Raw genomic sequence first — 15,675 nt, 5'->3', positions numbered from 1 at the left:
TGGCAGAGGTGGCAGAAACAATACTGATAATTTCACAGCAATGCTGTTAACATGCTTGTTTATCCTGCCAGGCCCATCTCATAATGAGTTTTGAAGCAGTCTGTAACTTTGCTGGCTTCTCCACACCAATGCACATTTAACTTACCAGAAGAAGCTTTTTTGGAATTTCATCAGCTGGAAGGAATACCAAGGCACACAAATGACACACTGTGAAACTGAAGTTTCCAGCACTGTAGTGTGGATAATCTCTTCCTCAGAATTCAGTTTCCTACTGCTTTAATCCACCTGTGAATTTTTGGGGGAACTGGGCTTCCAGGATTTTAATATTTGAGATTTAAATCTTCCAGCATTGTGATTTCCAGGGTTTTAGACTTCAGGGGCTTTGATCTTTCAGGATTTTGATGTTCTAGGTTATCTGTTATAGCTGGATTTATCTGATCACCCTGGCCATTCAGTGTCCCTTGTCTACTGACATTCTTTCTAATGACTGTTACTAGATGTCAACCTGCATTCCTGTAGCCCACACTTCTCTTCTTGCTCTGAACTTTTCATTAATGTGAATAGCTAACCAATAGCCATTCACCACTATCTACAAGCCCAGACTTATTTAAACTTGGGCTGCTCCACTTCCCACACAAGGTATAGCATACATATTAGGTATACCACAGGAAACTCTCAAAGAATTTGGACTTACTAGGTCATCCAAAGTTTGTGCTGCACAGTTACCATTTACAGCTTGCTCCCAAATGCCAAGTTAATTCATTCATGAGTCAAGTTAGGGCTTCTTCCTCTAGCTCCATCGGTTACAAGGGATCCCTATCAGCTACAAGAAAGGCAGGCATTCAGTAGTAATAGGCGACAGGTGATCTCTGACCATCTGCCAAGGTACCTTGGCCTTCCACCTCATAAGGGATTGTTCTCAGCAATGCCTTACCTTCTGGGTGATGGGTCTAACAGAATTGCCATCAGAATTAGAAGACCATCCAAGTCTTAATTGACATTCTGCCATTTGTTATCCCTCAGTCAGGGTCTTTGTCCCTACCCAGGATGTAGAAGCATACCAAAAGATATTTTATGAAAACTGTAAAGTTCTTTGGCATAGCTTGAACAGGATCCCAAATAGCCTGCCTTTTGATTCTCCCACTGGTATGGTACCTGGAATCTCTGGGGTCATAGGGTCTGCAAGGTCAGATGGCACAAGCAGCTGGGCAGTTGTGCCACAACCTGAACCTGCAGCAGAGCAGGTTCCCACATTGGGCCACATCCAAGCCACCAGTCTTTGTGCTGTTCCAGTGTGTACAGTTCACCATAGTGTTCTCAGGAATACACTGTGCCCACACTCTTAAGAGGCCTTCCCCATGACCAGAAGATACAATGATTACAAGATGCAGTCATTTTTTCCTTTGCTGTTCCTCTTCATGTCTAAAACCATGTAGTCACATACCATATACTTGAGAACTTCCTATCATCAGCTGTATGCAAAGATAAAACATCTGGGAGAGGGGCTACAATCACTGTAACTTCTTCATGGAGTTTTCAGGAATTCACCAGGACTTGTCTTGTTTTCATATGGACCAGACCAATGAATTCAACGGAGATATTAACTGGGAGTAGAGCTCAGAGGTAGAGCGCTTGCCTAGCAAGCACAAGGCCTTGGGTTTGATCCCAGCACAGCAAAAATGAATCTTTTATTGAAGACTATTACCTCCAGTTCCTTCAAAATTTTTTTTTTTAAGGCAGAGTCTCCCAGGGCTGGAGAGATGGCTCAGCGGTTAAGAGCACTGACTGCTCTTGCAGAGGACCCAGGTTTGATTCCCAACACCCACATGGCGGCCATGAACCGTCCTTGACTCCAGTTCCAGGGGAATCCGACGCCCTCTTCTGACCTCCACAGCATTGCATGACACAGGTGCACTCACATACATGCAGGCAATACACATACACATAAAAATTAAAAAAAAAAAAAAGACAGGGTCTCCCTGTAGTCACAGGGGGCCTGGAACTCACTATGTAGATCAGGCTGACCTCAAACTCACAGAGATCTACCTGTCTATCTCCAGAGTGCTGCGTCACCATGCCCAGCTCCCTTCAATTTTTTGAGAGGGGCAATAATCATTCCAATCTGACACCTCCCCCCCTTCCCTGAGATGAGAGGGCTCATTTATTTATTTTAGAGCTGTGCTTCTTATCGATTTGGGGGAGTGTTTATTTGGGGGACTGGGCTTTTAGGGGGCACTTTTATTATGCAAGGGGAGATAAGAATTTCAAAGTTTCCCATTTAGCAATGATAGCACGTGGTTCATTGGCCAAGGAATCAAGTAGTTGCTGTGCCAAATCACCAAGTATACTTATGCCAAATACATTTGGAGATCAGGAAAATAACAAGTCGCTCCTGTATGCCCTTACTCAAACAGAAAGGCCACAATCATGCTTTGAGTCTCCAGATGTCAACAACATTTCTCAACCTGTACTCAACAGTCTTCAAAAATATGTCGTCGCCCCCCTGCCCCAATGATACGGATGAAATGGCTAAGGACCTCTTTGGAGACATGGGAATTCATTACTATAAACACTTGACCTGATGTTGCAACATCATAGTCCAATAGTCCAAAACAACCTAGGCTATCCTTCACCCTTCAGGCTTCAGTTCTGTTCACTGACAGATCTGCAAACTGGACAATGGACAGATGACAATTTTTGCTGGGGCTACTTCTTGCCTTCCTAATTACTCATTCTTGCTTTCATTGGTCCTTCATCTTCAGTGGTACCCTTAGCTGCACCTATTTTGCTACTGAGGCTGCCTTGTTTTATTAACCATCTCCATCATCTCAGCAGCACAGGTACTTCCAACAGTAAATTCAACCATGCCATTCCCTCCAAGATCTACACCAACCTTCTTCTAGTGCTTAAAGCATCTCTAACTCATTATTTCAGGAACCATCATCCCCAATGCCATTAGGGAACCTAATTCCCAATCTGTATTTGCAAGTTAAACCATTAGCACAGCCTGAAGGTCAGCTCTGAACATTTCACTTATGCTGGCGTCCTTCTTACCAGGAAGCAATAAGAATGTTCCTTACTCCTTTGCTAAGTGGCACGTCCTTCAAGCCCTCCCACAGAAGTCACTGGTGAGCGCTCCAGTCTTACTTGGCATGCCCATTTTAACAGGCTCAATCCATCAACCTTCTTAATCCCTGCTTCTACTTTTGCTGCATCAAATCCAGCAATCTGTCTCATTTGGCATGGGCCACTTCATTTTCCATACTCAAAAGAGTCATACTTGTACCACCTCCTGCGGGCCTTGGCAAAGTGTAAACACTTTATTCTTGGAGAACGTTCCCAAATCAAACCCAACTTTTCATCATGCCATCCTTAATCCAGCAGCTTCAGAATCCAATCCCACACGTGTTCCCATGTAACCAGTATATGCTACTTTGGGGTGTAGGCTTTTTCCATGATCAAGTCTAACATGTCCCTGGCTGAGTTACACTGAATTTTCCTTATATATTATCCTAGTAGTCAGGAGGGGAGGGTAGGACAAACCCAAGACGACATGTGCTGTCTTCAATGGAGAGGCCTCAGGGTTTTCCTAAAAGCAAGAGGCAACACTAACCATAAAAAGGAGTGGGCCAAGTACAGGTTCTAAAGACTCAAGGAAACAGGAATTCAATTTTTTCTGGCATCCAGCCCACAGTGAGCCCTGGCTTATGTATAGACGTGTCAAGATTTAAAGTTTAACTACAAATGACAGACACCCCTCTGATCATTAACCCGTGACCATTGCTTCTATCTTTATAAATGAATCAAATGGGCTGTGGTTCAGATGCAAACTATTTCCCTGAGCTCTCTCCTCCAATAGTCACATTTCTGAGTTAGCGTCCCTTCACAAAACCTGAAAATGGATTCACTGAAGCATATTTTCAGACTAACTGGTAAAGCTATCCATCCACCTATTTGGGAAGCTTTTATTTCCTCAAACTCCAAACCAAGTATAAAAGAAAAAAAAAATCATTTCACTAAAGTGGAAATATCTTACATTGGCATCATTTAAAGATATTTAGAGCAAGTTTCAAAGATGTAAAGAGCATGGCTGGTTCAGATTCCAGTTTGCTCATATCTGGGGAAAAGGCCTGCAAGTCTCTGAAGTAAGATACCAAAACCAAAGGAGACATCTAAGAAATCTCATCCAGCAGGGAACACGACACAGAGTCAAATTAGAGACCACACACTGCTTTATAATCTAAATTTATTGAGTAAAACAAAATGAACACCAGAGATACTAAATTTGGTTTGTTTCCAATGTGGCAGATGTCCGTTTGCAGCAGAGAACCGACGTGAAGGAGGTGCACTGTGATGCTGACAATGGGACAAGGAACAAAACCGTCCTCCGGTGAAGCAGGCATCACCTAGCCTAGCCAGTGTGTCAGCTAGAAGTGGAACTCAGCATTTAAAAAGCAGGACTAACACTAGGTAAGCACAGGACCATGAGGAGAGTGAGAAGGCCTGAACATTCAGAGAACCAAGCAGCAGGCTGGCTGGTGGGCAGCGGGTAAAGCAGGTCTCCTGGATCACTTGGGGAACACAGTGACCACATCGTAGCCCTCGGGTGGTGTGACCCGCTCTCGGGCGTGTTTTTCACAGTAGATTTGATCCTCTACAAAGAAATGGCCCTTCTGTTTCAGGTTGGTGCCACAGTCTGTGCACACGTAACATTCAGGGTGGCGGTGATGGTCCCGCAGCTTCACAAACACACCACTGCAGAAGGGAGAGCAGGGCTCCATTAGTGACACCAGGGCCCTGCACTGTCCTTCCTGAGCTGAGGCCTGGGACTTCTCTGCAGAGGCCAAAGAGTAGGGCAGACACCCCAAAAGGCCTCTGAGTGTGGATGGGAAGGGGCCTCTCATCACTTTGGAGCCCCTCCCACTTCCGTGGAGCAGCTCTGTCCTCTCTGCTTTGACACTTTCCTAACCTAAGGATTCCACAACAAGGAAGGCCTGGATCACCTGGCTCAGGACACAGCACCTACAAGGCCTTTCTGCCCTACTTTCCAAACACGGTTAGTTGACATTACACCGAAACCCTGTAACAGGCAGCAGTTCCCACACTTCCATGGTTTGCCCAACCTCTAAGACTGGGGGAAGCAGATACTCACACAATGCCAGTACCACATTTATCACACATGGGCAACTTCTGAGCATTTCCAACCGATGCAGCCACTTTGGTGACCGGAGCTTTAACACTTCTAAATCCTGAGGGCTTGTTGGGATCCCCTGAAACAAAGAAAACACTCACGTTGGCTGAGGATAGTAAAATCACGTATCACTGAGATTTTTCAGAGCCACTTATGTATCTGTCTATTCAAGCAAGGCCATAGCCACTGGAATCAAACCAATGTGATTCTGTGTGGCACTGGACAAGTTACTTAACCTTTTTAGTCTTCCCAAGTTCCTTTAAGATAGGAGACCATTTTTCCCTTCATTGTTATAAAGATTTAAAAAAATGAAAACACACATACATAAAGACCTCCTATAGTACTTGGCTCATGATTGGCCCTCATAACACAAATCATATTATACTCAAATCACAAACATACAAATACTAGCATGGCCCCAGAATGTCAGCAGCTCCAAGGCCTAGACACCCTGCTCCTGGCAGAGATCTTGACAGTCACAATAAGCAAATGTCCTCTTTGGACAAAAGCACCAAATTCACTTGAGTGGCTTGTTCCTGTTCCCCCAGAGCTTCTGTCCTATGCCATGAGAACAGAACAGCAAGACCCAGAGATTGCCTCTAGCTTTGCCAGGTCCCTGGAATAAGAAAATTCAGGGTGCCAAGGTCAGCCCTGCCATAGCCAGCTGAGCCATCACTAACCAGCAGCCCTTCTGTAACAGGAGTTACCCAATGCTAACTCAATATGAGAGGAGTTTACAGCACTTTACTGGCTTTTATGGAAGCAGCCTGGACTTTTAATACTCCATCATGGGTACTTATGGCACAGTCTCTCAGGTTTCCCCTATTACCACTGGGTCTTCTTAAACTAGGGACCAAATATCCATCTGACAACACATGAGACAGGTGAGATTCAGAGACCCCAGGGTTTCCACTGCTGTAAGCTGTGCACTCTGTGGACAGACTTGAAGGGAACCTCAGCTCTGCCTTCGCCTTGATGGTCCCACATCCCAAAGCCCAGGATACCTTCTTCCCTTCCTTTGGGAGAAGACCACAGCCCCAGTTTATATATTTCACTAGATTTTTTGGTATTAATTTTGCTTACTTTATTAAAAATTACATTAAAATATTTTTAAAATATTTTATTTATTATTTTTATTTTATGTGAGTGTATTGCCTGTATGCATGTGAGTGCACCCATGTCGTGCAATGCCGCAGAGGTCAGAAGAGGGCTTCGGATTCCCCTGGAACTAGAGTTAAGGATAGTTCATCGCCGCCATGTGGGTGGTGCTGGGACTCAAACCCGGGTCCTCTGCAAGAGCAGTCAGTGCTCTTAACTGTTGAGCCATCTCTCCAGCCCCACATTAAAATATTTTTATGTTTTTCTTTTAATTTTTACATTTGTTGTAAGGTATACACGTGGTGGTCAAAAGACAGTTTGAAAGGTTCTCTCCTTTCACCATGTTGATTCTAGGGCCCAAATTCAAGTCATCAGATTTGGCAGCAAGTATCATTACCTATCGAGCAATCTCATCAGTCCTGAAATACGTTTCATTCTTCATTACTGAGGTTCTGTTTCTGTGTTTGTTCTGGAATAGTGTCCATTATCTAGTCCAGGCTGGTCTCAAAGTCTTAATCCTTTCATATCGTCTCCCCAAGTGCTGGAATTACAGGCATGTCCCACCACACCTGGCTGGGTTTGCTTGCTTGCTTGTTTGCTTGTTTGTTTTATGGTGCTGGGAGTCAAACCTAGGGCCTCACACCTACTAGGAAGTGTGAGCTACATTCCTAGCCCATCACTGAGTTTTGTACTTAAGACAAATGCCTCACCTCACCCCAACCTTAGTCCTGCATGGAGGAGTCTCAAAAGGGCCAGAGCGGGCAGCTGCTGCAGTCATCCTGCCTCAAGCATCCCAGACCGGCTCCCTCACTTTCTGGCGGAAGGTCCCTTCTGACAGGAAGGGAAGGGCAACATCTCTGCACACACGGACAATGTGAAAAGGTAAACCAACTACTGAAGGGGCCAATTCACCGAGGATCGGGTCTCAAATATAATAAGCTGTCTCCTTTGGGTAATTCACTCAATCAAAAGAAAAATTATCATGAAATAAGAGAAGGTATAAACGGTAGAAGGAGAAAAGGCAAGGAAAGAGTGAACTCCCACCTGTCCAGACCTGTGTGCTAAAGCAGCCTTCATCCTCAGCCCTGTGGCGCCCCCTGCTGGCTCCAGGTTGTTTTCTCTCGCTTAACCAACCAACACTGGAAATTCAAAAATCTCTTTCCTTTGCAACTAGCTTACTATTAAACTCGGAACAAGCACGGACATTCCCAAATTTCCCTTCTTTCAGGAAACCCTGCATCCAATTTTTTTTCTGGAAAATAAGAGAAATGAGCTAAATAAAGCATAGCAGTTTTTCTATCCACGTCACTGCTCAACAATCTCCCATGGTTCTGCCTTGCCTACAGAATGAAGCTCACAGTCCTTCACTTAACACAGGGAGTTCCTATAACTGACCATCCGAGGGGCCTAGGGGAAGCCCTGATACCAGCCAAATAACCTGAGGATTTGCTGAGCACATCTCCAGCTTCTCCTTCTAAAAGGAGCCTCCGTTTCCTCTAATGTCTCCTTCCAGGCGTCTAAAGATCTCCTACTGACAGATGAATGAACATACAAATGTGATTCATACATACGATGGAACATGATTCTGTCTTTAAAAGGAAGAAAAGGGGCCAGTGGGTAAAGGCACTTGTCTTGAAGTCAGTTTGATCCCTGGCACCAACAAGGTAATAGGAGAGAATCAACTCCCCAAAGTTTTCTTCTGACCTCCACATGCACAACATGACATGTGCACATGCACACACAAACAATAAATAAATATACTTTAAAAAATCTAAAGAAGCCAGGTGAGGTGGTATGTGGCTTTAATCCCAGCCTTCAGGATGCAGAAGCAAGCGGATCTCTGTGAGATTGAGGCCAGCCTGGTCTACATAGCGACTCCCAGGTGGGCTGGGACTAGGGAGACCCTGGGAGGGGGGGGCTAAAGAAAGAGAATTTTGATACATACTGCAACATAGACAAATCTTAAAGATGTTGTACTAGGTGAATAATCCAGTTCAAAAAAGGGCAAACTCTGATCCCACTCATAAGAGTTATCTGAAACAATCACGTTCACAGAGCTAGAAAGTGTAATTGTGGGGTCACTGTAAAGATGGCTCATCAGCTAAGAGCACATACTATTGTTTTTTGTTTTTCATTTTTTATCTTTTTGAGACAGGGTTTCCCTGAGCCCCAGCTGGCCTGGAACTCACTATGTAGACCAGTCTGACCTCAAACTCACAGAGATTTGCCTGCCTCTGCCTCCCAGTGCTGGGATTAAAGGCATGCACCACCACGCCCAGGAGGAGCACATACTATTCTTGCAGAGACCCAGAGTTCAGTTCCCAGCATCCAAGTCAGATGGCTCACAAATCCCTATAACTCCAGCTCCAGGGGATTCACACCTCTCTCCTTCCCCGGGCACTGCACTTGTGTGCACAAACCCATACACAAACACATAGGCATAATTAAAAACAAAAAATAACAAAGTATGACTATGGTAGCCAGACGTTGAGCTTGAGAATAGGAAGGTAGTGTTTAAAGGGAAGAGAGTATCAGTTCTCCAAGATTAAGAGTTCTGGATGGTGGTGAAGGCAGCATAGCACCAATGTACTGAACACTTTTTTAACAAGGAAGAAAAGGGGGAAATTACGTCATGTGAATTTCATACAATTGAAAACATACAGGCTTCTTTTGGCTGAAAACGTACAGATTTTCCAGAGCAAGATGAAGCATGAGGAAACAAAGACCGTTTCCTCTGGCAGCAGAGGATGAATTGCATTCAAAAGGAAATAACCTGTTCTACAGCCAAGTCTTTTGGAGGATTACACCAGGTACAAGACAGACACACTTTCCCAAACTCTCTCAACAGTCATCACTGGGGACACGCAGACTCTAGGGCTTTGAGGGACCCACAGCTTGTTTGAGGTCTCATGCCAGGTCACAGGTAGACCCTGGATGCCAGTGTTTCCAGTGCTTTACCAATACCAGCCACCACTGCCCTAGGCTTTAATCATTCCATCACAAGTGAAAACAGGCCATTGGGTTCCCTCAGATAGCCTTCTGCATGTGATGAATGTTTCAACTAGGCTTATCCTGGGACATTCAGTGAAAATTTAAGGCAAGCAACATTAACAGACATGGGAGAAACTACTGGATGTGCTATCTCCTTCTTCCTTTTTAGAAAAATCTTGATTTTAAGGCAAGAAGGCATCAAGCCTAGGGAATTGAAAACAAAAAAAAATCATAAATCCCAGACTCACACAATTAGGTCGGGTGATTAAATTCTAGTCAATAAAATGTAAATGGAATAGTAATGTGTATAAATGTAATCCTAGCAGCAGGGAACTTCTGGGAAAAAGAAAGCTGGTTCATCTGAAAGGGGATTTTCCATGTAGGCCTGTCCCCTTCCTTCCTCACTGGTACCTGGAAGTAAGCATGATGGCTGGGGAACCAGCTGCCAGTTAGGACCAAGAGGTAATGTTAAACAGAAGCCATGGATCTTGGTTAATGGAGCAGAGGATGGAATGAGTCCAGATACTATGACCATAGATTCACAACTCCTCGCTTAAGTCTACCCACAGCTGTGAGACCAGATAAACTTTGTAGCATATGTCTGTGTTCTATTTTGGGCTCAGATGGGCTGACTTTGCTTGTCTTATTTGAAGTTTCACACCCACTTACTCAGGGCAAAGTCACCTGCAGCTTCTTGTATGATTTGACATCATTCCTAAGAGTAAACCCAGAGTCATTTGTCAATCAGGCCTAATCAGGCTTTGAGACAAAGGCTAGCTCATTTCCTAGCAAAAGTGCTCCAAGCAAAGAAAGAAACTGCTTACAAAACAACTATATTTAACACAAAAGCAGCATTCTGACTGTAATTTCTTGTGAATATGAATTGCCTCTCTACAGAATCCATACCACTGAGGAGGCCCAGAAGTCCTGTATTCGGGGAAGTTTCAGCTCACAATGTACTCCCCAGAAGTCTCTTCCTGAATCACTACAAGTGAGCACTGTAGGAGGAAGAGAGAACAGGAGAAGGCAGGATATCAGGAAGGTACCTGAGCCTCAGGGAGAGGACAGAGTGAGGAACACTACCCACCATAGGGACCAGAAAAAGGGTACATACAAAACCAGCTCTCCAGAACAGCTGATTATGAGGATCCAAGAGGTGCTGATGGTGGGAAGCAAAAGAGTCTGAGGGCTTGCTAGGCCTCAGTAACCTTTTTGAAAGAAGAAAACACATCCACCTGTTGCCAAACACACAACATTGTCATTACTGAATGAAGATGTCATTGTTATCTGATTGAACATTGCTCTAACACACACACACAGTACACAATATCTACAAGGAAAACTGTCTCCTGAGGCCTGCGGAACCACATGAGGTAGCCCTGGGTAAGCTGAAGCCAACCTCAGACCTCCTGATGAAGAGTCAAACATCAAAGCTTTGGAGCACTGACTCTGTGCTGGTCACAGGGGTGGGTGTTTTGCACAATTTATGACACCTGAGCCTAGAATAGTTTTGAGATTAGCCTAAGGTCACAGAGCAAGGTTGTGGCCACCCTGGGGCCTCCAGGATGTTGAAAAGCCATCTTCCCTAGAGCAAGAACAAACCCAGGGCTCCAAGGGGAAGGAGAACTCTCAACTTCACTGGCCTGCAGATCCATGTTCATTTGCTCTGTGGCCTCCATCTGCTCTTGTTCATTTGCCACTATGGGAACAAAGTGTGTGGATTCAAGTCCCACAAAGGGCCAAGGCACAGACCAACAGGATCCCACAAGAGTCACACTCACTCAGACCTCAGAGGCATGGCAGGAAAACAGCTGGCCAGGCACCGAGCTGTTTAAATAAAAGCCCGAGCCAAGTTCTATGTGCCATGGGGGATTAATACCTAGGATACACAGTGCATTCAAAATATTAAACACAGGCACGAAAAACCCACCCAATTATCCAATCAACAAATGAGCAAATGAAATGAACAGACACTTCTCAGAAGACTAAGTACAGATGACCAACAGAACATGAACTAGCAGCGCCCAGCATCCTTAGCCATCAGGGAAATGCAAATTAAAGCTACACTGAGATTGCATCCCACCCATCAGAATAGCTATTGTTAAAAAACAAGCAACAGCCAGGCATGGTGGCCCATGCCTTTAGTCCCAGCACTCAAGAGGCAGAGACAGGTCGAGGCCAGCCTAGTCTATATAATGAATTCCAGGCCAGCTGGGGCTACAGGGAGAACCTGTCTCAAAAAAGACCAAAATAAATAAATAAATAGTAACAGCAAATGCTGGCAAGGATGTGGGGTAAAAAGGAACCGTTATACCTTGCTGGTGGGAATGAAAAGTGGTATAGCCACTATGGAAATCAGTATGGAGGTTCATCAAAAAATTAAAAGGAGAACTGCCCAATGATCCAGCTACACCACTCATTGGAATATATCCAGAGGCATCTAGGCTAGCACACTACTGAGACACCTGCTCATCCATGTTTACTACAGTACTCTTCACAATCAGCAGCCAAATTGTAGACTCAGTCTAGATGCCCATCAGCAATGAGTAAGAAAATATGGTACATTTACAGAATGGAGTTTTATTCTGCCATAAATAATGAAATTATGTCATTTATAGGAAAATGGATGGGACTGGAGGTCATCATATTCAGTGAAATAAGCCAGATTCAAAAAGACAAATATCCCATTTTCTCTCATCTAGAACCTTTAAGTGACTAACAGAAACGAGGAAAAGAGGGTAATAGAGGTGAATATGGTCAAAGCGTGTGACATACCTGAATGCAAAGGCCATCATGAAACTCATCACTTATACAATGAATATATACTAATAAAAACTGTTTAAATTTTAAACAGACTAGACCAGAAGGGATGGTCAGGAGGGGGTGCTCTCGTCCCATCCCCAGTAACCCCTCACTCCAGAGCAAGGGATGGAACGTTTGTGCATACTTAGGCAAACACTCTCCACCAGATCTCCTTCTGAGACTCTTCCTCTCCCACTCCCTCTATTAAATGAGTGTTTTGCATTTTAAAAGTCAATACTCAGCCAGAAGTGGTGGTGTGCCCCCAGTAAACCCAGACACGTGGATGGCAAGTTCTAGAATACACAGCAAGACCCTACTTCAAGAAAAAAGAATAGGTCAAGCCTTCCATAGCATGCCATGCCCTTTCTACCTAGTCTGGGCTGAGCTTACCTGTGCTTCTGCAATGACTAACCCGACAGCCCTGGAGCAAGGACTCTGACTGGGAGCAGAGCACCTTACCTTTTCCCTCTGACTCCAGGATTTCCTGCAGAACCAGGAATGACGTGGACTGTTTCGGGGGCTCATTTAACTCCTGCTTCTCCTGAAGCATCTTGTAAACCTCGGATTCTTTGTCGATGATGAGGCCGCCAGAAGGCTGAGGATGGTCAAAGCTGAAAAGAATGTTTGGAATTTCATTAGGACTAGTCCAAAGTCAGGAAAAAAGTTCACCAGGCACTCCTGTCTGAGCAAACACACAGGCTGATTGAAAGAGTGGATAGAAATTATCCCATTCCCTGTTGGAGGGGAGGGAGTGGGCATGGATTTGATCAAAACACCTTATATGCATGTATGAAATTCTCAATAAAGTTTTTTGTAAAAGTTAAAAAGAAAAAAGTATCCCATTCCCTCTTCACCCCACCATAGATATAGACCTTCCAATGTTGTGAGGGGTCCTTGTAGGCAGAGCTGGCTGCCACTTTAATACAGTACCAGGCTACTTTTTCCAAATAGTCTCTGTAATTCAATTACGTTTTGGCCAAATCCAGCAGATGGGGAATGCTTTACTTCTTTTTAAATTACATAATCAACATTATGTCAAGAAAATATTTTAAAGGGGGAAAATGTCAACCACAACCTGACCACTAAAGCTCAGCTGAGTCCCTCTGCAGGGGCCACATGCACGCCTAGCAGAAACCACAATGCTTTTCATTGCCAATGACATCAAAGTACTGTCCATGCCTCCAGAAGCTCTTGCCAGTTCAGAATGCAGCTCGGGCTTCTAGCTTAGAGGCAAGAGAACCTGTCCTGCCTCATTCACAGGAGTTGTGATGAGAAAGAAATATGCAGGTGCAAGCGAGCTTTGCCAGCTGTAAAGGTTCAGGCCCAGGGGGCAGGCAAGCCAGACCTTGCCTCCCACCCATTTTTCCTCCAGTCACTCGGCATGCCGCATGCCCCAGGACAAGCTAAGGCAGGCATTGTTATAGGCTCACCCCAGAGCCCAATGGCTCACTCCACTTTCTACTAGGCCAAGCCTTGTGCTGCCTGGGCTCAGGAGGATGGTGGAAGGGAGGCAGCCCCTCAAGTGTGGACGGACTATCCTAAACCTGTCCCCTCTCATACTGGCTCGACCAAGCCTACCAGCAAGACCCACCAGCTGTCTGTCTGCTGTCATTCTATTTTAACACATGAATTGGACTGTTTTATGCTGTGGCTCAATATCATCTAAACTGACTGAGAACCAAATATTTACAGGTTTTTGTTTTGTTTTATTTTTTATTTTATGTGTATGCCTGTATTGCCTGCATGTAGGTAAGTGCACTCGTGTCATGCAATGCCCGCAGAGGACAGAAGAGGCTGTTGAATCCCCTGGAACTGGAGTTGTTAGCTGCCATGTGGGTGCTGGGATTCGAACCCGGGTCTTCTACAAGAACAGTGTTCTTAACCGCTAAGCCATCTCTCCAGCCCCTATTTACAGTTTTTATAACAAAACACAAGTGTAATCAAGCTTAACTCCTTTGGAGAAAGGCCCTTAAAGATGTGGCCTTCCCCTGAATGGCCCTGCTTCTATGCCTGGACCAGTCAGCCCCTTCCAACACTGCATTTACTGCTCCCTCTACCTGGACTGCCACCTCCATGTATGCCACACCCCTGCTTCACATAAGGAACACTCCTTAGAGCGGTTGGCTGCCCTGACTTTCAGCAGCCCCACCCACCTCCATCCCGCTCTCCTTGCTCCTCACTCTTCACCATATACTTTCCTTATTTATTTCTGCATTTCTGGCTCCCCTACTAAGTAAGCTAGCACCTTGCCCTACTTTGCTGTCTACAAACATCCAGGCCTGGTACTGTGCACAGCCCAGGCTCACAGCTCAGGAGGCATCAGCTAAGTGAATGAACAGTAATGTCACTTCCTTCTTGCCACCCTCTCTACTCCTCTGAGCTCACCCAGAGGCCATGTAAGGTGGTACAAGGCCCACCTCCTAGGCCCATATGCCCTCCCTCCTCTCCCTTCCATCACTTCTTCAGAAACTCCCAGAAGGACAATGTGCCCAGAGGAGCAAAGGGCAAAGATCAGACTGTGGGTGACAGATGTAATCAATGCATGGGGGAGGTTTGCTCACCAGTAATAAAGCACAGGCTCTCAGCCGGGCCTCCCCTCCCCTCCTCTGAGCTGCCTCTCAGATTAAGGAAGTAGGAAGGTGCAAACAAATTACACCAGTTACATGTATTCACTTATTTCCCACCCACCGCTGTGCAACTGGTTCAGATACCATTTTTAAAAAGAAAAAGTGTGTTTTCCTTTGGCTGTTTTCCCTGTTACTACTCGCCTTCTGCACTCCCCGCTCCCTTGTCCCTCCCTTTTCTCTCCATGGAGACAAGCTGTGGGGCAGGCAGGACAGTCTCCTGGAACACTTAAGTACTCAGGCCCCAAATGAAAGACTCAACCACAATGATAAAGCCCCAGGTGTTTCCCTTGGACTCCAACCACATTATAACAAAGAACAAGGCCCACAAAGGGTGACATAAGGGGAAAGCTGCTGGTTAAGCAACAGGGAGGAGGGGGGAGCATCCACCCTGCCCACAGCAGCTAGTCTCTGTTCTTGTCCAGATCCCATCCATATCCCCCCCGCCCCGCCCCATTCAGGACCTGCCCCCAAAAGGGGGCATTTGGAATAGTTTTAAACAAGGGTCTTCGACCAACTTACCAACTCCATCCAGTTTTTTTGAGTTAAATGCTTGATTCTTTGAGTGGTTCCAAGCTTGGAACATGTCCCATATTACATTATTTTTTACAAATCTTTTTCCTATTATTCTTAGAACTATTTTAAAATCATGATCAGACCATGGAATGTTTGGGGGAAGAATTTTTCCTCATATTTGCTGTACGTTATGTCTGGAAGCTACCAAGGGAACACTAAAACCAACAGAACCTAATCCATAAGGTCATATCATCTTCCAGCAAACAGCCTGTGTTCCCCAGGGGTTCTGGTTCCTCCATGGGGCGGGGCCTGCTGCAGAGAATTGACTGGAGAGTTAGCCACGGAAGGAGGGGCTTGTGGCGCGATCTTGGGACAATCTTGGGGGGGGGGGGGGTGATGGTGGAACACCCGGAGACCGGCGGGGGGGGGCAGACGCGCTGCTGGTGTCGTTTG

General features: G+C 45.4%; 1 protein-coding gene across 2 annotated transcripts in view; it reads right to left on the bottom strand.

Moving 5' to 3' along the window:
• Nucleotides 1–4,229: 4,229 nt before the first annotated feature.
• Nucleotides 4,230–15,675, bottom strand: part of Pdlim1 (PDZ and LIM domain 1) — a 53,544-nt gene continuing 42,098 nt past the window's right edge. For both annotated transcript variants that reach the window (XM_029563072.1, XM_008832039.3), the window contains exons 5-7: nucleotides 12,542–12,693; nucleotides 5,153–5,270; nucleotides 4,230–4,755 (exon numbers count right to left, since the gene is read on the bottom strand). In XM_029563072.1, the coding sequence (XP_029418932.1) occupies nucleotides 4,569–4,755; nucleotides 5,153–5,270; nucleotides 12,542–12,693 (457 nt within the window). In that variant the 3' untranslated portion in view covers nucleotides 4,230–4,568. The remainder of the gene's footprint in view (nucleotides 4,756–5,152; nucleotides 5,271–12,541; nucleotides 12,694–15,675) is intronic.

The sequence above is a fragment of the Nannospalax galili genome, unplaced genomic scaffold (genome assembly GCF_000622305.1).
Source record: "Nannospalax galili isolate Female #2095 unplaced genomic scaffold, S.galili_v1.0 scaffold875, whole genome shotgun sequence".
Lineage (NCBI taxonomy): Eukaryota > Metazoa > Chordata > Mammalia > Rodentia > Spalacidae > Nannospalax > Nannospalax galili.
Note: the sequence above shows the minus strand (reverse complement) of the source record. Positions and strands in the feature narration are given on the sequence as shown.